Source organism: Ovis canadensis, chromosome 6, assembly GCF_042477335.2.
Source record: "Ovis canadensis isolate MfBH-ARS-UI-01 breed Bighorn chromosome 6, ARS-UI_OviCan_v2, whole genome shotgun sequence".
NCBI classification, from domain to species: Eukaryota; Metazoa; Chordata; class Mammalia; order Artiodactyla; family Bovidae; genus Ovis; species Ovis canadensis.
Window position 1 is genome coordinate 120,171,775 of NC_091250.1, and position 25,114 is coordinate 120,196,888.

Genomic DNA, 25,114 nt, shown 5'->3' on the forward strand with positions numbered 1-25,114 from the left:
AAGAAGAACCCAGGAGAACAAGGAAGTCAGGAAAGTCAAGAGAAGGGGGCTTCCAGAAAATAAATGGAATGACGGACCATGTCTAGTATTGCCTGGAGTTCAGTCAAGTGTCTTGCTTTTGGCCGCTGGGATATCATCGATGATCAGAGCAGCTTTGGGGGAGAGGCAGAGGTAGGAAGCCAGGATAGGATGAGTAGAATGGCAACAAGATATATGGATGGCTTCTTCAAGGTGCTGTGCTATGACTGGGAGCAGAGAAATGGAGCCAGAGCTTAAGAAGAACATGGAGCCATGAGAGGGAATGCTTAAGGCTGATGCCAGAGCATCTTAGCATTCTGATGGGGATGGTCCAGCACAAAGGAGGGGAGATGGAGGGTGCAGGAGAAAGCAGGGATAGTTGCAGAGAAGAGGTCATTGAGGTGTGAGGAGATGGAACCAGGGCTCCATTGAAAGCACTGGAGAGGCATATCACCCATCACACAGGGAAGGAAGACCCAGAGCAAATGCAGGTGCGTGCAGGTGTGTGGTGGGAAGTGTAGGAGGTGTAAACACAGCACGTGCCTTTCTGAAGTTTCTCAAGGAAGAACCGCTAAGGACACCAGGGAGGGGAAGTGTGGGGAGGACTGTAGGAAATATGGAGCAGTCCTGCCGGAGGAAGAAGTGGTTTACTAGAGAAACTCCAAAGAATCACCGGGCAGGTGGAGGGCCCATTTGAGGCCAGGGGTTTCCAGCCTGCCTGGAGGAGGCGACCTCCCCTGCAGAGACCACCGAAGGGTGGTGGTAGAGCCCAGGGCTTAGGAACTCAAGTTCAGCAACCCGACTGCCTGGTTTGGGTCCCAGCTCTGCCACTAGCTCTTGGGTGACTCTGGTTGCCTTATCTATAAAATGGGGATAACCGTGCCTGCCTCATAGGGTGCTAGGACCATGGACAGCCCCCTGCTCTGCATGGGAAGGGCTTTTCCAGGTGAGCAGGAGAGGGACAAAGGGAGTGTGGTGCCTCCTGTGGCTGCTGTCAGGAAGTACCATCAGCTAGATGGTGCCAAGCAGCAGAAACTTATTGTCCCACAGTCCTGGAGACCAGAAGTCCAAAGGCAGTTCCACTGGGCTGAAGTTGATGGAGCTGCCTCTCTGTAAATCCTCCTGGGGAGGGTCGTTCCTGCCTCTTCCAGCATCCACGGGGCGGGGGCCAGCAGTCCTTCACTTGTGGCCACATCACTGCAGTCTCTGCCTCCATTTGGCTTCTCCTCTTCTGTATGCATCCAGTTGCCCTCTGCCTCTCTCCTAGAAAGACACTCTTGATTGGATTGAGGGCCTACTGGGTAATCCAGGATGGTCTCCCCAAGTCATGGTCCTTCACCTACATCTGCAAAGACCCATTTTTCATAAAAGGCTGCATTGACAGATTTCCGGGAGGACCTGATGTCTTTGAATGGCCATTATTCCAAGAAGTGATCAGGAAATCTCAGGAGAATGAGGGAGGAAGTGGAGGCTTGAGGACTCACAGGAAGAAGTGAGAACTGGGTTGAAGGGTTCAAGAAGGTGAGTCATAGCATTGTTTCTGGAATGTTCCTGAGGGTTCTCTTCAGACAAGGGCCACTGGGGTTGGTCTTCTTTCCATTAAGAAGTGGTTGAGGGGCTTCCCTGGTGGTCCATGGTTAAGAATCCACCTGCCAATGCAGGGGACATGGGTTCAATCTCTGGTTGGGGAGGAATCCACATGCGGCAGGGCAACTAAGACCATGTGCCTCAACTACTGAAGCCTGCACCCTAGAGCCTGTGCTGCACGAGAGAGCCCACAGCAATGAGAAACCCACGCACCGCATTGAAGAGGAGCCCCTGCTCGCCCCAACTAGAGAAAGCCTGTGTGTAGACATGAAGGCCCAGCACAGCCAAAGATAAAATTAAAAAAAAAGAAGTGGTTGGTCCAGGGCTCAAATCCGGGTCTCTGACCCGAGGCTAGTGCCCTCTGGTCTTCCTTGTTGCTTACAGACCATTTGATGAAGATTCTTCTCGGACTGAGCAAGAGGAGACTCCCTAGGAGGGAAAGGGGCCCCGATCCAGGTGAGGGTGGCCCTCCCCATGACATTGCACACCCCCCCCCAATCCATTCTGAAGGAGATCAACCCTGGGATTTCTTTGGAAGGAATGATGCTAAAGCTGAAACTCCAGTACTTTGGCCATCTCATGCTAAGAGTTGACTCATTGGAAAAGACTTTGATGCTGGGAGGGATTGGGGGCAGGAGAAGAAGGGGACAACAGAGGATGAGATGGCTGGATGGCATCACTGACTCGATGGACATGAGTCTGAGTGAACTCCGGGAGTTGGTGATGGACAGGGAGGCCTGGCATGCTGCGATTCATGGGGTCGCAAAGAGTTGGATACGACTGAGTGACTGAACTGAACTGAACTGACCTGCATTGCCCTCAGTGGGACTGGGACATAAATGGTGACTTGTAGATGGCAGGGGCTCAGAAAATACTTATGGCCTTGAAGAGCTGCACCTCATCACCTCGGGCCAGATGTTCCACTGGAGACTTGTAGGGTGGTAGTGAGTTTTAGGGAGCCAATAAAAAGCTCCCTCCTCTTCTCTTCCCAAATTCTTTTTTATTTGGCCATGCTGCTTGCCTTGTGGGGATCCTAGTTCCCCGATCTGGGATTGAACCTGGACCCTCAGAAGTGAAAGCTTGGAGTCTTAACCACTGGACCACCAGGGAATCCCCCTCTTCTCAAATCCTAAATATCTTTGAGGATAGCTCATTCCCTTCCCTTTCCTTCCCTCCCTCTCCTTCCCTCTCCAACCCCGCCTTCTTTCCATTTTCTTCCTGTATTGATTAAGCATCTGTTAATAGCTTGTGTAAGTTACTGTGCCACACGATGGGGACACAAACAAGAGCCACTCATTGCTCCTGATCCTGGGCTCCCGTTGGGCCCTTGCCCCGTGGTTCTGTGATACTCAGGCTGTGTCTGTTTCCACATTAGACCCCCGAGCCCTCGGGAGGAACCAGTCTGGTGGCACTAGATAAGCATCAGCAATCGTCTTGTGAATGAATGAGTGGCTGAAATTTGTGCTGGGTGTTGAAGGGTCATCGGGACACTATTAGAAGGTGAATGGGCTTCTGACAAGATAACCCAAGTCTAGGCTGTTTCTAGGTTTCTGGAAGGATCGAGTTCACCCAGAGCATCAAATGACCAAGCATTTTGCTACCCAGGCCAACTGAACTGGAAGCAGCCCTGTCCTCATGCCTGTGCTTTGCCACGGGGTCCCATAAGGACCCAACAAGCCAGAGAGGGATTTTCATAGCCTGGCAGGCTACAGTGAGGCTGCTGCCAAGCAGAGCAGCGGCAACACCAGTCTGGTTGCCATGGTGACCGTCACTCGTCTCCCCAGCTAGGTGACAGTTTGTTGGAGAACGTGTGTCCAGCAAGCTCCTCTCAGCAAGTGTTTACCAAGCTCCCACTGAGTGCTTGGCACCAAGCTGAATGAGGTGCTAGAGAGGAAGCCAAGCCAAGGGAGGACCCAAGATGCAGCCATCCACAGGGTGAATCATCTCACACAGATGAATGCAGCACAAGGAGAAGGCGCGGGCTGGGAAGATCATTGAATTGCACCCTCCACCCCATCCCCGCCACAGTGTCTCTGCTGTGTGCAGGTAGTTATAAATGGTCCATTTAACCTGGGCTTCCCTGGTGGCTCAGATGGTAAAGAATCCACCTGCAGTGGGGGAGACCTGGGTTTGATCCCTGGGTTGGGAAGATCTCCTGGAGAAAGGAAAGGCTACCCACTCCAGTATTCTGGCTTGGAGAATTCCATGGACAGAGGAGCCTGGCAGGCTATACAGTCCATGGGGTCACAGAGTCAGGCACTACTGAGCGACTATCACACTTCACTAACCTCCGCAAGTGTGATGGGTATGCTCTCTGACTCAGCATCTCACTTTCTCCACCCGACTCCTTCCAGACCACGAGGTTCATGCATCCTCTTAGGAATTTCTTAGCCATAAAAGGAATCATCTCAACAATTGGGCGTGTCTGAGGGGTCAGTAAGGAACTCCCGTCTCCCGCCACCTTGAGTTCCGAACCAGTTGGGAAATAAGACATACCTCAGGCATGTTGTCCAGCCGAGCCACAAAAATCACCCTTTTTTTACTTAGAAAACCTAGGCTGGAGGATGTGGCTTTTAGCTGGAGGCATAACCAGCCCTGCATTTGGACTCTCTCCACAACTGACTTCAGGGGATTCCTGCTCCAGTTCTCCTTCACTTCCCATGTGGATGGATCACAGACAGAGGCAAGACACACACGGCCCCTCCCCAGCACCAGCCATTTCCATCAGTCAGCTTCAGTGATGGAACTTTGTGCATTCTGGCTGGTAGGGCCAGCTGCGCTGAGGGTGGTGGTGCTTCTCACAGACTCTTAGGGTCCTGTCCCGGGCCACCATCTGCACGTCACCATCCACAATGGTCTGGCACCAGCCTCAGAGAGCGGCCAGAAAAGGGGGTGTCAGAAGCAACCCAGAAACTCATTCTGTTCCACAGAGATACATCATCCCAGACTCTGATAATACCCATGTTTGCTTTTTTTCCCCCCTGTTTCTTTACTTTAATTTTTGAACAGTCACTAATGAACATGGCACAGAATTAGAATGACAGAAAAGGCCGTACTGTGAAAACCAAAGTATCGTCTCATTGCCTGCATGGTGTTGTCATCCCCAAAGGCAAAGGCAATGTCATGTACCCTTTAGAGATGGTCTATGACTGTATGGATATTTACACAGACACGCCTTTATTAAAATGCAAAATGATCACATACTTTACCCACTGTTTTGCTCCCTTTCCTCTTACTTTGCAGCAATCTTGGAGAGTGTTGATTATACCTGCAGAACAACACTGCTCTTTTAAGTGGGACATAGTTTTCCAGTAATAGTAATGACAACTGAATTTTTAAAGAATTTAATGTGAGTGAAACACAGACCTGGTTGTTTTATTGACATGGACATATTTAATATTTACTCTTCAGAGTAGCCTCTGAGCTGAGTACGGTTTACAGATGAGGAAACTAAAGCACAGAGGGTTTAAGTCGCTTGCCCAGGGTCTCAAGGCAAGTAGGAGCTGCGGTCAGGATGTGGGTTCAGAGCTCGTGGTCTTAACCACTGTACCTCCCAGCCACCCACTGAAGAATATGTGGTTGGATTCTACCACGTTTCCTCTTGGTCAGCACTGCAGTGCTTGTCTGGTCACAGACGTACAAGGCCACCCGTAGTGTGACTTTTTCAAAGTCAAATTGCTGCATTAGTGAGCATTTTTAAAAGTATAGCTATTGTCCAGTTGCCCACCATAGAGGCTGGACCAGTTTGCCATCCCCAGTGTTTGACAGCACAACCTAGTCATAGTCAGTGTTAGTCACTCAATTGTGTCCAACTCTTTTCGACCCCGTGGACTGTAGCCCACCAGGCCCCTCTGTCCATGGAATTCTCTAGGCAAGAATACTGGAATGGGTTGCCATTCCTTTCTCTAAGGGATCCTTCCGACCCAGGGATTGAACCTAGGTCTCCCACATTGCAGGCAGATTCTTTACCATCCGAGCTACCAGGGAAGTTCTAACCTAGTCAGAGGGGCAGTTGATCTTTGTACCTGTGCTGATCTAATAGGAAACCATGGCACTTCCTGGGAGCTTTAATTCTGCCCTTTCCTTATATAGTGTAAGGTCAGACAACTCTTCCTATGTTGAAGGTGTAGTCGTGTTTCCTTGTCTGGTTAGCAGAGGAAGTAGCTTGGGCATAGCACTGAGCTGCTTGAGTTGCAGCGCTCTTCCCAACTCTTGGCTCCTTCACTTAATCATTTGATAGCCTCGATCAAAGCCCTGTGTGTCAGTTTCTTCATCTGAGCATGAGGATGGATGGTGATGATGCCCACGCCATGGGAGGTAAGCATTTAATGAACTCACCGTCACCCAGACCTGAGAGTGCCTGGCTCATAGTAAGTGATTCATATCTTTCCAGTCACTTTAGCTCTTGGCTGTAATCTGCCCACTGAATCTTATGGTTTCTTCCTATGGCACAGATTCATAGGTTTTGCAGAAATGGACGCAAGTTTCCTGGTGACTCCCAACTCCTTATTCATTCCTCTGTCCACGTGTGCCTTGCAGTTGTTCAGTCTACATTAGGTGGCAAGGGGCTGGAAATGCAAGGGTGAGCCTAAGAGGCAGGGTGCTGGCCCCTGGGGCTTATAGTCTAGTGAGGAAGACAGGCATTCATCAGAGAATCACATGGGAAATATGTGATTCCACACCATGCTAGGCTTCTCTGGTGGCTCAGATAGTAAAGAGCCTGCTTGCAATGCAGGAGACCTGGGTTCGATCCCTGGGTCAGGAAGATCCCCTGGAGAAGGAAATGGCAACCCACTCCAGTATTCTTGCCTGGAGAACTCCATGAACAGGGGAGCCTGGCAGTCTACAGTCCATGGGGTCACAAAGAGTTGGACATGACTGAGCGACTAACACACACACACACACACGGGGCTAGGCACCGTGAAACTTCATCTTGTCTTTAGCACGTGTCTGCCCTATAACTAGCACCAGTCTCGAGATGTGGAAAAGTCATCCCAAGTGCTCAGTAAATGTTGCTACATGAGTGAATAAGAATGTGATTAATACTGTGATTGCATCCAGTGCTCGTAAAGTGAAAAGTCATAAACTCTGTGCAAGGGTGAGGATAAAGAGCCTAGAGGTTTGTTCACCTCCGGAAACTGTGGTGCTTGAGCTCATGAGGGGTTGAATGTTCCCTGAGGCTCCCAGAATCAGGCACCTTGGAGGTGGTCCTCAGGAAATGTCGGTATGTGGTGAAGATTAAATGAGCCACAAAGGTAGGTTTTATTTGTATGCATCGATGGGTGGGAAAATAAGCTTTTCTTGGTTATGTAAGAGCACATCCTTGTACACTAGTGAAAAGACAAATGTGGCATGAAAATTGTTTGCACAAATTGCTGATCATCTGTTAGCTAACTTCAAGTATAAAGTGACTTTTACTTTCCTGGGAAAACAGGATCTTAGAGTCTGGATGCTGCGGAGGATCTTAGAGGCCTAAATTCTTGGCCAGAGAAGAAGTATTGTTACCAAAAGTTGGGTCCAGCTGTTCACCATTTGAAAGCTGATACTTCAGAGGCACAGTTGGTGGAAAGTTTCATTTATCTTGCAGGTGGGCAACAGAAGGAGAAGACATTCTCATGTCCAAAGACCAAATTCCCACTGCCAGTCAGAGGGCATGAGTTTATAAAGGGAATTTTCAGGGGAGTATACGTGGAGGGAGGGGGCAACATGTAGAAACAGCACCATCAGCTGACAGTCATCTGGAAATTGGTCATGATTAGTGGTCTCATCAGTGGTCGTCTTGATGGTTTTGAGCGCAGTTAATCTTCAGTTCTGGGATCAATTTGCTCCCATTTATTTATCTTGATCCAGATTTCTGGTCTCCAGAGCTGTGACCCAAGGCATTTCTGTTGTCCTGAGCCTGCCTGGTTCCTAAGATTCTGTTATACCCACTCCAGGAAACCAGAGAGTCATGCGTGTCAGTTTGGGCAGCTTGTAGTTCTCAAAAGGCCTTTCTCATCTTTAACCAGGAATTCTCATCTGGGGTCCCATGGGAGGAAACAAACAGCCCAGGGAATTGTGGGCATCATCTCGACATGGCCTCTCCTCAGGGCCCCTCACCTGTCCCTTCCAGAGCTCTCCCCCATGTCCATCTCAGCTTCACTGCCTGAGTTCTGGCCGTTGGCACGTTTTCACCGGCGACCTGCACTCAACCTCACATCCAGGGCCTTCGGTCCATTCTTTTCAGTGACCCTGACTTCACTGGCCTCTCATTGCTCTTGGTAAAACCCTGTCATATACCCATGACTGGAGATAGTTGGTATGCACGTGGTCACCATCCCCAGATACCTCTGAGGTCACCAGGAAGACGGCAGAACCTGGAACGATGGAAACTTTAGGAAGGTGGCTCTCAGAGGGTTACAAAGAGGACCTTTCTGACTGAGCTCTCCCGCAATGGACAGATGCCTGGAGGAGCATTTAGCGCCCCTCCCGTGTGTGGGCAGAGTGGAGGCTGGGGAACTCCAGTGGGAAAAGCATTGAGGAAACCTGGGCATTGGTTGGAATGATGACTTAGCTGAAATCCAAGGTTGATCTCGTTTCTAAAGCCATCTTTAAACGTTCCGTCTTACAGTTCCTTTCCTGTCACCGTCATCTAGTCTCCAGGTACAGCAAAATCTAATTTTCCAAATAAGAATTCATATGCAGTCCACCTGTGTATCTATCACTCGTCTCTCTGCCTCTCTCTCTCTCTGTCTGCTTACGTTCTCTTCACATTTTCTTCTTTGCCGTAAAGAAAGATGCCAAGGAAGACTCTGACGACCATTACCATAGCAACAACAACGTGAAGTAACATTTTCCAGCATCTGTTTTGTGCCGGGTGCTGGCTCAGGACTTTGAGCACGTCAGTGTGAGGCAGTGGGGCAGAGCGCAGAGCCTGGACTCTGGTCGCATGGCATGGCTTCAGATCTCACTTCTGCCACCAGATAATGATGTGACTTTCAACAAGATTGTTTAAGTTTTCTGCATCTCAATTTCTTCACCTACCTTACAAGGTCATCATGGGGATTAAATGGTTTGATATCCGTCAAGCTATTAAAACAAAGCCTGTGCATGAAAGGCACTATTAATCATCTCAATGATCTTCATTAAAAAATATGTTATTGAAATATAGTTGTTAATTCACAATGTTGTGTTAATTTCTGCTGTATAGCAAAGCAATTTATATATACGTATACATGTATACACATTCTTTTTCATATTCTTTTCTATTATGGTTTATTACAGGACATTGAATAGAATTCCCCGTGCTATACAGTAGGACCTTGTTGTTTATCCCTCCTATATATAATAATTTGGGCTTCTCAGGTGATGCTAGTGGTAAAGAATCTGCCTGCCAATTCGGGAGATGCGGTTCAATCCCTGAATTAGGAAGATCCCCTGGAGGAGGGCATGGTAACCCACTCTAGTATTCTCACCTGGGGAATCCCCTGGACATAGGAGCCTGGTAGACTACAGTCCATGGGGTCACAAAGAGTTTGACTTGACTGAAGCGACTTAGCATGCATATATAATAATTTGGCTTCCCCTGTGGCTCAGTGGTAAAGAATCTGCCTGCCAAGCAGGAGACACGCAGGAGATGTGTCCACTCAGTCCATGGAGTCCCAAAGAGTCAGACACAGCTTAGTGTAAACAACAAACAGCGACATATAATAATCTGCATCTGCTAGTCCCAGTCCTTCCCCCAACACTCCTCTCCCTTGACAACCACAAGTCTGCTCACTATGTCTGTGATAGATAAGGTCATTTGTGTCTCAGTGACCTTCATTTGACAGGGGTGATAATTTTCTCATTAACCAACTGGGAAACCAGGCTCAGAGACATAAAGTAACTCACCTGAATGACCCAGGGCTTAACAGGGGGAGGGAGAAGCTGAGATTGGAAGCTAAATTGGTGTGACTCCCAGGCTTATGATGTTTTCAGACATAATGAAACATCATCTCCTGAGAAACAGGCAAGTGGAGAGAGGAACCCCTCCTTCTCTTTTTCGTATCTTCCGGAGCTGTCCTGTTGGGGTCTGGCCAACGAGAGGAGGTGGGAATGGGGAGTGGGCAGCAGGTAGTGATATGGAAATGCCAGGATGAAAAGATGAACCTCTATCTACATCTGTGCTTCCTTTGAGGAGCAGCTCAAGGCTGGAGAGAGGGACCAGTGTGACTTCTAAACCAAGAGATCTTTAAGAGGAAAAGGTCAAGGACAAGGACACAGGCTGCTGACCTTGAATCTGATCATAATCTATTTGAGTTTATACCAAACTGAAAAACTTAGTGAGTGAGTGTAAGTGAGTGTGAATGAGTGAGTGTGAGAGTAAGTGTGAGTGAGTTAGTGAAAGTTGCTCAGTCGTGTCTGACTCTTTGCAGCCTTATGGACTGTAGCCCACCAGGCTCCTCTGTCCATGGGATTTCTCAAGCAAGCATACCAGAATGGGTTGCCGTTCCCTCCTCCAAGGGATCTTCCCAACTCAGGGATTGAACCTGCGTTACAGGTGGGTTCTTTACTATCTGAGCCACCAGACTTAAGGTTTATCATAACTTTACCCAGTGTTTCACTCACACACAGTGTTTACTTATTTAACCTGCCATTACAATTTTGCAGTGAGGACACCAAGGGGGTCTTTCCCCCTAAATATCCATTGTCCAGGCCCTCAAATCCACTGGATATAAATATGATTTATAGTCCCTGCATAGAATCTTGCTACAGTAAAATGCCATGGAAACTGGCTCCTATGAGGAAAATTTCAGTGTCGCTAATAGCAACTGAACTGAACTGAATACTCACTTGGTTTTCATGGGTCTATTATGCTTATTATGCTTACACCAGCCAACTTGAAGACACTGGATTTATACTGTAAAAAATGGCCGTGGCCATTTCGTTTTCCTTCTGAATGAATTACCTTCCATGTTAATGAGTCTTCTTTCTCATTCAGAACATTTCCTGCATCAAATCTTATCCTGATTTCATCCTGACACCTTACTTGCCATTTGGTGAGAACTTGATTAATTTTTATATGAAATAATAAGGAAAAAGACACTCATGTTATTTTCTCTCTTTTATCATCAGTAGCTATTCAAAGTATTTATCTGTTCTTGGATAATTTCAGCTGTTCCATTTCTTTTAGAAGGATGTTATAGACAAGCCTATTCATACATTTTAAGGGCTTATATTTATGAAGTGCTTCCTCTGTGCTGGTCGTTGTTCTAAGTTCCATGTGAAGTCATTCATTTTTAAGAGGGCTATCACTTGTTCAGGGTGTGTGTGTAGCAAAACTGGCCTGAGCAAATACCTCCCCCTCTAAAGTACAGTGACAAGATGACATTTCTGTGACCTGAACAAAGGAAACGTCCCTAGGAATTGCATGTGTGTGCTCAGTTATGTCCGCCTCTTTGCAACCCCATGAACTATAGCCCGCCAGGCTCCTCTGTCTGTAGAATTTTCCAGGCAAGAATACTGGAGTGTTGCCATTTTCTACTCCAGGGGATTGTCCTAACCCAGGTATCGAACTCTAGTCTCTTGTGTCTCCTGTGCTAGCAGGCAGATTTTTTTACTACTGCGCCACCTGGGAATCCCAAATGAATGTTCCCTAGGAAAGCAGGTTTAAACCTTGCCAACTCTGCCAACTTTGTGAAGTAGTAGAGAATTTTAAGAATCTCAGTCCAGCCTGTGTAACTTAAAATGTCTTTGTTTCCTGGAGGCATTAGAGAATTTGTGGGAGAGGGTTGGAAAAATATGTGTATTTCACTGTCTAAATAATTGTAAGTGCCATAGTGGGTGATGGGAATTTCACAAGTGGACCCAATCCTATATGCCAACTATACATTCTTAACATGCATTTTGTTCTTCTGTGCCATTTGGGAAATTAACAGATGATCGCTTCATTAATTGCATGCTATTTTAATTGGTTTAAAGGGACATTTTTCTTTCTTTTGTGGCTTTGGAACACCCTGACAGCTCTTATTGTTGTGCTTCTGAGCATTTATCCATGGTGATTAACATTAATACTATTAAAACAGAAAGTGCCTGTGAACCTGTGTTCCCAGGCAGTCAGAAAGGGTGAGGTGTGAGGACCTACTCTCTTCTGAAGCCAGCTTTCCGGGAGAGAGAATAGTAAAGAATAAGGAAATTACTGCATATAGAAGTGACAAAATGCCATACTCCGTGCATTTTCTATTTCTTATGTCTTTTAACCCTGAACAAAAACCTATGAAGATGGTCCCCGTGAGGTGATGGGGAAACTAAGCTCTTTACCCAGCTTGTTTAAGCTCGGAAGTGGTTTAACAGCAAAGAATATAGGGACATGTCCTCCCTCCTGTTCATTTCAGTCTTCATGTCCCTAGGAAAGCACTTGCAGTTTATCCAACAGGCAGCCACACATACAAGTTTATAAACGAATGAATGATGGATGTATGGCGTGAATCAGCTAAGGTGAATGAGTTTCATATCCAGCTGTATCAAGTGACCACAAGCTTGGTGGCTTAAAATAACACAAATGTATTGAGTTGGTCAAAATGTTTCTGTAGGCTATTACAGAAAACTCGAACAAACTTTTTGGCCAACCCAATATTATAATTCTGGAGGTCAAAGTCCAGTATGGGCCTCCTTCGGAAATATCAGGGGCTTCCCTGGTGGCCCAGATGGTAAATAATCTGCCTGCAATGCAGGAGACCCAGGTTCGACCCCTGGGCCAAGAAGATCCCCTGGAGAAGGGAATGGCTACCCACTCCAGTATTCTTGCCTGGACAATTCCATGGACAAGGGATCCTGGTGGGCTACAGTCCATGGGATTGCAAGGAGCCGGAAATGACTGAGCGACTTAACACGTTCATTTTCCCTTTTCAGAAAATATCAAGGTGTCAGCTGTAGGGAGAATCCATTTCCTTGGCTTTTCTAGCTTCTTGGAGCTGCTCACATTCCTGCCTTGTGGCCCCTTTGTTCATCTTCAAAGCTGACTATCTCATCACTTCTGCCTCTGTGTCTTTCATCACCTCTCCCTCTGATTCCCACCTCTCCTCTGCCTCCCTCTTCCACTTCTAAAGACCTTGTTATCAATTTCTGTTGTCAGGTGGGCTGATTAAACAGCCTGAATTCCATCTGCAACCTTTACCGTATCACCTAACAGATTCATAGCTTCTGGGAATTAGGACGTGAACATCTTTGGGGGTGACACTGTTTGTCTATCACACAAAGCTTCATTAAAGGTGTGAAATCTATCTTGCCTGTCTCAGTAGAGAAGTAATTTTTTTTTGAACCTGTGAACCATGGTTTGTTTGGTTCCTTGGATATTTAACCATGCACACATCACCTGGAGGCATCTCTTTGCTTCTTCCTTGCTTTGTAACCTGCAAAGCACTCTCTGCCCATGCCATGTTCAGTAAATACCTGTTGAAGAACTGAAAGAATGAAATGGACGAGCTTTTGTTTAAAATTAGGTTGATTTGGTCTAAAGGACGTGAGAACCATTTTGATCTAAAATGGTAACATTTGAGCATTAGAAAGAGTGGCTGGACTCTTAAGACTTCCATAGGCCACACTCCACCCCTTCTGTGTAGCTCAAGGATGGAGCACAGCATTCATGTCCTCTGAGTGCAGAGTTAGACATTCTTCTGTGGGTGCCCTTGTCTCAGGTCACACTGCAGCCTACACCTATCTTTGAGGTGCTTTCTCTCCAAGTCACACAGCACCGGTGCAAGGAAATTCAGTCCACATCAGGCAAGTGTGGGAGCTTTCTTAACTTAAATGCTTCATACCCCACAGTTGCCAGCATCTTCTGTAGGAACTCACAGGCATAGCTTCCAGCGTTCCACAAGGGACTTGCATAGGTCCAAGAATGACCTTATTCAGGGAAGTTCAGAGGATGCTTCCCTATTCAGAATGTATGGTTCATTTACAAGTCCTCCCATCCAGAAGTAATTTATCAATCAGGCATCATTTTTATCATAAGCCATGTCACCTAGTATCACATTTGATGTTCTTACCCTTCTGAGGTTTTCGGGTAGAAGTTAGCCAAAGCTCAGGTTCTCAGGGAGTTGGGGAAAGTTTTATTAATCTTTTGCTCTCATACCAAAACAAACAAGCAAATAAACCAATGAATAGACTCCCAACTCATTTGTCACCATTGGAGGTTGCTATGACACCAACTCTTTAATTAGCAAAGACTCAAACGTCTATCCTAATTATGAGCTTTATGTCAGAGTAACTGCATTGTTGAGGAGAAAGTCCTTCTTTTTGAAGAATTACAGCTTAAAAAATATAGAAGAAATAATAGAATAAGAAACTAATATTTTTCCAACCCCTAATGATATCATGGATCTAGCTAACAATTATAATGCATACTGAAACCATTAGGTGAAAGGTTAATAGGGAATTTCCTGGTATAGGGATCTTGCTGGCACCACTCAAACCTGTGACCCATCTTTGTATTTTGTAGAGTCATGCACCCATAGTACGACTCTACAGGAAGCACATGTTACCACCACTAATGGTACGTTTTCAAAAACAAATTGAATCTGACTCCAATCAAGACCTTAGATCTAACTAGTAGTTTGTGGAAAAACGGAGGCCAGAAAAACCATGACACCCTTGGAAGCAATCAGCCAATTCCAGAATGTTGGAGATTCTGCAGGATAAATGACCTGGTTTTCCCAACAAATCAGTGGCATGCAAAGGAAAATGGAAGGGTAGAGTGATATAGTCTAAAGTGGACTTAGGCAACATTGTCGGATTTTGTTTGGTTCTTGAAGTAGACTGTCCACTGTAATTTTTTGGGACACTTGAGGCAGTTAAAATAGTGACTGATATGAATTATTGGAATTATTGTTAGCATTTCAAATATGATAGGGTTAAATGATATTTAATATGATAATGATATCAAGATTTGGTAAAACTGATAAACATAAACATATATATATATAAATAGACATACATATGCACTTATGTGTGTGTATATACATGTACATTCACTTTTGTGTGTGTGTGTGTGTATGTATGTGTGTGCTTAGTCATTTCTGACTCTTTGCAACCCCATGGACTGTAGCCTGCCAGGCTCCTCTGTCCGTAGAACTTTTCAGGCAAGAATACTCCAGTGGGTTGCCATTTCCTTTTCCGCAGGCTCTTCCAGACCCCAGGACTAAACCCGTGTCTTCTATGTCTTCTACACTGGCAGGTGAATTCTTTACCACTGTGCCACCTGGGAAGCCCGTATACATGTATATAAACATTATATGTAGACACACATATATTCCTGATAGTTAATGATGCATACTGAGGAAATCCAAAGTAAAATGAAATATCCTGGTTTGCTTTGAATAGAGTAGCTAAAACATGATTGGTAAATATTGACAGTTTTCAAAGCTGAGTAATGATTGCATTGGGAGTCCTACTATTCTACTTTAAAATGCTTAAAAATGTCCACAGTAAAGTGTTCTTAAGACTTATATTTTACAGTCAGATGCCATTTTCTATCAAATTGGTAAAAATGGTTAAGTAGAGGGACAGGTGAAATAAGGACCTACTGCATTGATGGGAAGCTTTTCTGCAAAGTGGTTTTAGCATGATGTCCTAGGAGACTTAAAAATATTGGTCACATCTGACCCACATTTGACACTCTTTGTGAAAATAATACCAAAGAGATCGTTGTGAATACCAAAAAAACTCTTTACAAAGGATGTTTACTTCAGATTATTTTAGATTTTGAATTTTTCAAGTAACCCAAATGTGCACCACCAGAAGAACGAGTCATTGAATCATGGCACACCGCATCATGAGTTATTTTTCAACCATTATAAAAGAAACTTTTGCAGCTTTTAAATACCATTTGAAGATGCCTGCTATAGTAGTAATTGAAAAAAGGACAAAATTGTACTTGGATCTATGTACCTAAAATATGTGCAGGGAAAAAAAAAACTGGAATCAAATACAAGAAAATGCTTTTGTTGGTTCTGATTGGGTGGTAGACCTACAGTCAATGAAGTCTTTTTTGGTGTTTTTATTATTTTCCAGATTTTTCTATTGTGAACATAAATTAATTTTGTCCTTTGTATTTTTTAATAGTTTTATGGAGGTATAGCTGAGATACCATAAAATTCAGCCACATTGAAGACAGGTTGATGTATATGTGTGTCTTTAGTTGTCGCAATCAAGTTTCAGAATCTGAGACCCTGTGAAGTATCTCACAATATTTCTGGAGTAGACTTCATTTTTAGAGCAGTTTTAGATTTACATAAAAACTGAGAATATAGTACAGAGAGTTTGTACATACCCTGTACTCAGATTCCCCTATTATTAAAATTTCCATTCCTATGGTACACTTGTTAAAAATAATGAACCAATACTGTTACTTTATTATTAATTAAGCTCTATTTAGATTCCCCTAATTTTTCACGTCCTTTTTATATTTCAGGATTCCATACAGGATACCAGGTTACATTTAGTTGGCACACCTATAAACTAATTTTTAATTGGAAAAAAGTAAACTTTAATTCTGAAATCCTCCAAATATTTAACCATTTTCTCTTAGTCTTGTTGATGTTGTTGATTTATGGCTTGTTGAGAAAGACCATGACTTATATTAGTTATATTCCATGTCATTTCCAACATGGTTGGAATTTTATTAAGTAAGATTCTGCTGCTTTATTCACTGTCCTTTTGTAACTGGTTGGAGTGGAAGAAGGGAAAAGGAGAGAAAAGGAAAAAAGAAAGACCTTGCCCACAAATAATTGAAAAACCTCAGCGCTCTGAGGGACCTTTGGTTTCTGTTGCAATTTTATGTAATGAAATTCCCTTGACCTCTGTGTTTCCCAGGTTGGAAATTGCAACCCTGAATCGGGCAGACTCAGATCTGGAAGCTTGTCGAACTCAAATCAGCAAAGATATCATTGCTCTTCTGCTGAAAAATCTGACCAGCAGTGGCCAGCTCTCCCCTCAGGTGGAGAGGAGGATGGGCGCTGTGTTTAAAAAGCAGTTTCTGTTGCTGGAGAAAGAAATTCAAGAGGAGTATGATCGGAAGATGGTGGCTCTGACGGCTGAGTGTGACCTGGAAACAAGGAAGAAGACAGAAAGCCAGTACCAGAGGGAGATGGCAGCCTTGGAGGAAGCAGAAGAGGTGCTGAAACGTGTCAGTGAGCGGGTAAGGCAGCTTTGAGAGAGAGGCTTTCTTTTGCCTCCCTCCTTCCTCTTAGGGATTCATCATTTACCCATCCATCCCTTTTATCCATCCATCCGTCCATCCATTCTCCCCACCTGCCAACCCTTCCATCTATCCCATCTACTCATTCATGCATTTATTCACTCACGGCTCATCCACGCTTCTGTCCATCCAACTCCCAACCCATCCATCCATCCACCTACCACCGTTCTATCTACTTGTCCATCTACACATTCATCCATCCATCCATCCATCCATCTATCCAACCACCCAGAATTCATTTGGAAAGCATTTACTGATCACTGCTGTCTAGGCAGTGAAGGTGCAGAGAACATCGAGACATGGTTCTTGCTAATGAAGGATCCTCACGTATGACAAGTATGACTTCATTCAGCTGTGTTATAACAGAGGCACGTTCAAGTGTCGTGGAAGGCAATGGGGCAAGTAGAAAGGCTTCATTCTGGGAAAGCATAGCTCAGGGGGCTGTGATGTCAGTGCATGCGTGTCCGTCTGGATTGCACTGTACTACATCATGGTTCTCTCTCCAGCATGGGCTCTGGAACCAGACAAGCCTAGACTCCCCTCTGCTCTTGAAGGCCCTGATTAGCTTCTGTAAGTCTATGAATCAAGGGCAAGGGCACCAGCCTCTCTGAGTGGCTGGGAAAAGTAATGCAGGAAAGGCGTCCCCTGGTCTGGGCTACAGAAGGCTCTCCTGCACAGTACGGGACCTGGGAGTTCTGATCCGTCAGCCTTCCCAGGGCCGGCCTCTGTTGATCAGAGACCAGCTCTCATTTTTTTAGAGTGTCAGTTGCTATCTTGAAAGGAATCATGCCAGTGTGTTTTTTTCCCAAGTGTACCAAATCCAGCCTGACTTCTTCCTTCCTTCATGAAAGAGATGGCTGGTTGGCTCTAGTGACTTGAGCCCACATATCCTGATCCATCGGTGGGGGTTGGGGGGTGGGGAGGTGTCTAACATCTACTTAGGAACAAGCTTCTCGACTCCTAATGTCCATTCCCCAGACTGGCGGCTGTGCACAGAATTCCCCAGGAGTGAGGCGAGCTCTTGGGGTGACGCGTCCTGGCTCTCACATGGTCACCTGTGGTCAGACCGTGGACCGGGCAGTGAAGAAGAGAGGGGTGATTTATGCTATCTCGCTCCCGCCCACTCCCCTGCAACTGGGGTCCCTTCACTTCAACACCCATCTCATTTTAGGGATAAGAAAATAAGTGTGACTTATCCTCTCTTTGGCTCCTGTATGAATTTCCTGCAGCTGCTATAACAAATGACCACAGACGTAGTGACTTAGAACCGTTCACAGAAATTCATTCTCTCACAGTTCTGGAGGCCAGAAGTCCGAAATCACGGTGTCAGCTGGATGTGCCCACTCTGAAATCTCTTGGGGAGAAATCCCCCCTACCCCCGCCTCTTCCAAATTCTGGTGGCTCCAGGCATTCCTTGAAGGCTTGTGGCACAGCCCTCCAATCTTAAGCTCTGTCTTCACATGGCCCCTTGACCCTGTCACCTGCTCTTCTATCTCTTATAAGGACACTCATCGTTTGATATAGGACTCACCCAAATAATCTAGGATGACCTCATGAGATCTTTAAGTATATCTGCAAAGACCCTGCTTTCAAGGAAGACCACGTTCATCAGGTGCTGGAGTCGGAAGGTGGATGTGTCTTTCTAAGGAGGGGCACTGTTGAGCTCGCCGAGGCTCCCCTAGCTGACTGCACTCTCTGATCTCCATCCGTGACTTTACAGGTCAGGACCGAGTTTCCTTGAGCTCAGCACTTAAAAAGAATGCATTACACACAGTTAGTGATTCAGTCCCAAACAACCTCATTCTCTCTCTCTCTCATTTCCTAAATTTGTTCGAATTTTTTTTTCTGATAAAAATAATATGCGTTCAATAACGAAGGCTTGAGAAGGACTGGAAAGCAGAGATCAGCAAGCTGGGACCCAGGAGTCCAATCCTGCCTGGCCTTTTTCTGTCTGACCCTTGAGAACGGTTTCTTCATTTTTAAAGAATTACAAAAAATAAAAAACAAAACAAACAAACAAAAAGAATATGTGGCAGAGACCCGATGTGTCCTGCAAAGCCTAAAATATTTATCTTGTTCTTTACTGAAAGCTTGCCAACTCCAGCTCCACAGCATAAAAAGAACTCCTCCCCTCCAAAAAAAAAAAAAAAAATTGAAACTCATCTGACAGCTCAACAGCAGACCAACATTCGTTCAGCCTGTTTGTTGAGTTCTACTGTGTCTCAGCCTGGAGATATAGCTATGCTAAAGGGCCCCCACTCCTGTCCTAGGATTTCAGCTTAAGCCGTTTGCTTTAAATGTATTTTCTTATTTGAGTGAAGTTTATGCAGTTCATTAACAGTATATCATGCTTGTTTCCACTCACCGTCACAGTACAGTTTCTGATTGCATGAAATGCTCTCACACTTAGTTAGCATTCGCTGTGGGCCAAGAATTGTTCTAAGCTCATCACCTGGACCTTCTCTTCAAATATTCACACTCACTCAGGGAGGTGGAAATTGATAGGATCCCATGTTTATAGGGAAGGAATCAGATGGAGAGAAGGTCACCTGCCGTAGGACAGGTGGGTGGACCAAGATTGACGCAGGCAGCTCATCCCAGCAACTGCACCTCACGGCTGCCCGGGGCGATGCAGTTTTAAGTGTTGGCTCATTATTTACACTGGCTGTTGGGAGCATTGAGAAGGCGAGACACACAGTGTCTTCCTGCTTTGTCCATGCAGGGGCCAATGGGAGGGGACTATCCCTCTGGATCTCCCAGGCCACCTTGTGCAGAGACCAGTCTCTTTATTTAAGCCATTCTGCTTCCAAAAATACCATCTGAAGGGCAAAAGGTAATAGAGCTATTTCCCTTCCAGTCTGTTCAAACCATTCCATCTTAGAAAACTATTGACGACCTTGTACTTATCTGTTCATTTATTATAGTCACCTTTAAGTAAAAACGCATGAAAATGTATCAGTCATATTATTCCTCCAAAAATTTGCTTAAAAAAAAATGGGCAGTATCAGTTTTCTTGAGTAGTTTAGGAATTCCAATAATTAGTATAGCAATGAATTCTGTTCACATTGAAAGGCCTGCTGCTGCTGCTACTGCTAAGTCGCTTCAGTCGTGTCCAACTCTGTGTGACCCCATAGACAGCAGCCCACCAGGCTCCCCCGTCCCTGGGATGCTCCGGGCAAGAACACTGGAGTGGGTTGCCATTTCCTTCTCCAGTGCATCAAAGTGAAAAGTGAAAGTGAAGTTGCTCAGTCATGTCCGACTCTTAGTGACCCCATGGACTGTAGCCCACCAGGCTCCTCGGTCCATGGGATTTTCCAGGCAAGACTACTAGAGTAGGGTGCCATTGCCTTCTCCAATTGAAAGGCCTATGTAATCCCAAAGAGTTTTCAAAGCATTTCTCCAGGGAGAGGTTCTTGGGAGGTCAGTGCTGACCATGGACTCAGCGCGGGTGGCTTAGGTTTAGATCTCACTCTGCTCCTCCAGGGGCATTGTTCAGGCTCCCTGGGTCTTGGTTTCCCCATCCTTACACTGGGGATAATGATGATGCCTGTCTTATAGGACAGTTAATATTAATGCTTGTGTAGGACTTAGACCAGAACTTGGCACCGTGGGCCCTGCTCTATACAGTGTTTATCATGTTTCGTTATTTCGTGTAACTTTAAAGAAGCCCATGGCGTAAAACAGTCAGCCTATGAAGTCTTTTCAGTTTGAGCTGGGGAAGCGGAAGCCCAGAGGGGAAGTGACTTGCCCAGCTTCCTGCAAGCAGCCACTGGCCGTTCAGGGTATGTGCTGTGTACCAGGACTCTCTTCCAGATCTGCTAGCTTCCCAGATGCTTGGAGAAGAGGCAGCGCCAGCACCACCTGCCCTGAGCTCCCTGAGGTCTCCTAACTCCTCTATGTGTGTGCTTAAGGAAGAAATGCCTTCCGTGCAAGAACTCTTACACTCTAACCACCCCTGGTAGATTTACTTCTATAAAACATTTTTACAATTTGCCCAGCCTGCTAAATTGAGTACAGGGAGTGTCATTTAGTACAGTCGTAATTTCTGGATACAGTTTCACATTTTTGATGATGTAGTTCAATTCAGTTCAGTCACTGGGTCATGTCCGACTCTTTGTTGACCCCATGGACCGCAGCACAGCAGGCTTCCTTCCCTGTCCACCAACTCCCAGAGCTTGCTCAAACTCATGTCCATAGAGTCGATGGTGCCATCCAACCATCTCATCCTCTATTGTCCCCTTCTCCTCCTGCCTTCAATCTTTCCCAGCATCAGGTTCTTTTCCAATGAGTCAGTTCTTCGAATCAGGTGGCCGAAGTATTGGAGCTTCAGCTTTAGCATCAGTCCTTCCAATGAATATTCAGGACTGATTTCCTTTAGGATTGACTGGTTGGATCTCCTTGCAGTCTAAGAGACTCTCAAGAGTCTTCTTCAACACCACAGTTCAAAAGGATCAATTCTTCAGCCCTCAGCTTTCTTTATGATCCAACTCTCACATTCATACATGACTACTGGAAAAACCATAGCTTTGACTAGACAGACGATTGTCGGTAAAGTCGAGTCTCTGCTTTTTAATATACTGTCTAGGTTGGTCATAGCTTTTCTTCCAAGAAGCAAGCGTCTTTTAATTTCATGGCTGCAGTCACCACCTGCAGTGATTTTGGAGCCCAAGAAAATAAAGTCTGTCACTGTTTCCATTGTCTCCCCATCTTGATGGTGTAGAGTCAGTGTAAATAGCAGTTGCTAAAATAGCCTGGCCCAGGCCTGTGATTCTTGAGCTAGGATTGAAGTGCCCTGTCCTGGTCCATGTCCCCCAATCCCTCCATGCATGTTGCTTTTTCAGGCATTTGAAGCCAAAGGATAAACATGCCTCATTTATCTGAAAAGTCTATTTTAGTGAAAAGTTCAGTAGGGAGTTGTGGTGAATGACTACTATATTAATGTGTCTTTAAAAATGCACATATGTTGCCAGTTTTTAAAATATAAAATTTTGGATGAAAACCCAGACTTTCAGCTTCTCTTTAAAAAAAAAACGGGAAGATGTGGCCACACCAAGTACATAGTCCTGCAGAGCCTTCCTTGGTGGGTTGAAGTGGCTGGGCCCTGTAGGCAGGGCTTTCTGTCTCCACCTTGCCCCACTCCCCACCACTCTAGTGTGTCCCATGCCAGGCCACTTCACATGACCTCTCCTGGTTGGCAGGCCTGGGAAGGGGTGTCCTTTGCGTTAGACTTTAGTCTCTCATCTGTGCCACAGGAGAACTGAACTGGAGCAGGGGATGAACACATTTCTGTGGCTCATGGGAGTGACAGTCCCATCATTTTCAAAGTTTATGTCCCTTGAAAAGGAGGAGATTCATGTGATGTCTATACCAGGGGCCAGGGATCTTGGGGTCTTCTTAGAATTCTGCCCCTGCAGGTGGGATTACTAACATGCCCTCCTGCAGCATGAGTCTCTGAGATGATGGGAGTGCAGATGCATCAGGAACTCAGTGAAAGTGTGTCCCCTGCCTTCTCTCTGGACCATGGAAAGTGCAGGCATCCCAGAAGCCACTTCTTACCTCCTCTTTGCCTCCCTTTTACACAAATGATCTCAGCTTGGGCCCGATCACTGGTATTTTTCTCTTCAACTAAGTTAAAAATGAAAGATGATGGAAATAAGCTTGAGAGGCCTAACAGCACAGTCCATTGATGTTTCCATTTTGTGGGCTATTTTCAGGCACTTTGATTTGAAGATTTCCACACTTATGAATTTTCTTCTTTGAGATGGTTCTGTGTATGTGTGTATACATGTGTGTGTTCTGTGTGTGTGCACACATGTGCTTGCATCTGCATGTATGTGTGTGTAAGTGTATTGCCCCGTGTGCATATGTGTGTACCTGTAGCTTTGTGCATGTATGTGCACTGTTTGTTGCTGTGTGCATTTATATGCACTGGGTGTGTGCATGTGTATGTTTGCTGGTACATGCATGTGTGCTGTGTGTGTACATGTGTGTGCATGTGTGTGCTTCTTTGTGTATTTGTATGTGCATTATTGCTATGTGCATTTATGTGCACTGTGCATGTGTGTGTTGATGGCGCATGTGCGTGTCCTGTGTGTACGTGTGTATCGTGTGTGTGCCTGTGTGTGCATGTCTATGCATTATTTTGGGTGTGTTCATGTGCACTATGCATGTGTATATGCATGTGTGTGTGTTGGCGCTGCATGTACATGTGCTGTGTGTACATGTGTATGTAACTTCACATGCGTGTGCGTTTTTTCTCTGTGCATCAATGTCCAATGTGCACATGTATGCTGATGGTGCATGCATGTGTCCTGTGTGTACATGTGTGTGCCTGTATGAGTGTGCATGTATATATATGCATTATTGCCGGGTGCATTCATGTGCATTGTGCTTGTGTGTTGGGACATGTGTGTGCCTGCATGTTGCGTGCATGTGCCTGTACACACCTGGCTGGTGTGTCACCCCCCCATGCACTCCCTCTTTTCTCCACAGTCCGCCGTCGAGTGCAGCAGCCTCCTGCGGACCCTCCACGGCCTGGAGCAGGAACACCTGAGGAGGTCGCTCGCTCTGCAGCAGGAGGAGGACTTTGCCAAGGCCCACAGGCAGCTGGCCATTTTCCAGAGGAATGAACTGCACAACATCTTTTTTACCCAGATAAAAAGTGCTATTTCCAAAGGAGAGCTGAAGCCAGAGGCAGCAAAAATGCTGCTGCAAGATTACTCTAAAATACAGGTAATGCCTCAAATGAGGCTCCCTCTGATGGAGGAGTCATTTTCCTGAACTGTTTCACTAAATGTCTCCTCTCCCCGAGTTAAGTCCCGTCTCTTCTTTTGTGCTGGGTTCCAGTGAAGTAACCCCGTCTTCCTTCCACCTCTTGATGTAGAGGGTGACTTTCCAGTAAGCAGGTCAAATGAATGGTGGCTTGAAGCACAGGCCCTGGACTTAGCTCACCTGGACCTGAATTCTAGTTCCACCACCTGTCAGCTCTGTCAACTAAAGCAAACTGCCAAGTGTCTCTGGGTCTCAGTTGCCTTATCTGTAAAATGGAAGTAATAGAGTCCCCATACTAAAAGTGGTATGATGCAGATTTAATCAAATTCACAGAAAGCCAGTGCTTGGCACAATATATGTTTAATATACATAGCAGTTAGAAATATATAAGTGCATATATGTACGTGTGTGTGCACATGTGTGGTGATGTGTACCTAGGGCTTATGATCTCTGTCTTCATAGGCTTGGGTGAATTTGTGGGTGTTTGTGCATGGAAGCTTGAGTGTCATTAATCCAGACAGAATGAATTCCTAGATGACTGTGCAAATACTGGATTGGCCAAAAAGTTCATCTAGGTTTTTCTGTAACATTTTAAGCCAAACGAATTTTTTGGCCAAACCTATTGTTTATATGAGACTGTCAATATTTTTACGAGGCCTGCCTAAGGTCTTTTACCTGCACCTGTATGTGTGTGCTTAGTCACTCAGTCATGTCTGACTCTTTGTGACTCCATGGACTGCAGCCCGCCAGGCTCCTCTGTCCATGGAGATTCTTCAGGCAAGAATACTGGAGTGGGTTATCATGCCCTCCTCCAGGGGGATCTTCCCAACCCAGGGATGGAACCCAGGTCTCCTGCACTGCAGGCGGATTCTTTACTGTCTGAGCCACCAGGGAAGCCCTGTATACACAGAATGAGATCACTGGTGTGCAGTAACACACCGGAGTTCTGGTTCTGACTCAGGCCCTGTGAGTAAGGGTTGTGACAGAGCAGAGCCATCCCAGGAGGAGACCAGGTGGCCCTCGTGAGCCCTCTCTGGGAAGAGAGGACCCTTCTCTGAAGGTACTGGACATCTGAGCATGAAGAGAACTAGCCAGCCTCTCCTTTTTCCTCTTGGTTTTTCTGACTAAAACTTTAGGAGAGTAAATAAACTCCTGGGTAGATATTCAGACCCTAGAGCATCTCTTAGGGATGAACAGACTTTGGACTTTGCTGCCAGTTTACTTACTCCTCATGATGAGCTGTGTCTGACTCTCCATGTCGGAAAGTACATGTTTTATTGTTCATAAGACTGGGGACAGAAAAGCAACAGCTGTGGCAATAGTGCCATGGCACAGACACGTTGGTATCTGAGGACCCCGACTCTGAGCTTCCCGACATCAAGGGCTCAGATCAGCCGACTCACGGGATCCAGCTCCGTGGAGGATGGAAATATCATCTCAGCGTTCCTGCTGTGTTGACTCTGCTGCCAAGAACTCTTAGGGAAAAGCTGGCCTTTGGACACATCCCCCTGACCATTCCAC

General features: G+C 45.8%; 1 protein-coding gene across 1 annotated transcript in view; it reads left to right on the forward strand.

Moving 5' to 3' along the window:
- EVC2 (EvC ciliary complex subunit 2) overlaps positions 1-25,114 on the forward strand; it is a 157,839-nt gene that overhangs the window by 67,786 nt on the left and 64,939 nt on the right. The window contains exons 10-11 of the mRNA XM_069593234.1: positions 16,438-16,762; positions 23,315-23,554. Coding sequence (XP_069449335.1) covers positions 16,438-16,762; positions 23,315-23,554 — 565 coding nt within the window. The remainder of the gene's footprint in view (positions 1-16,437; positions 16,763-23,314; positions 23,555-25,114) is intronic.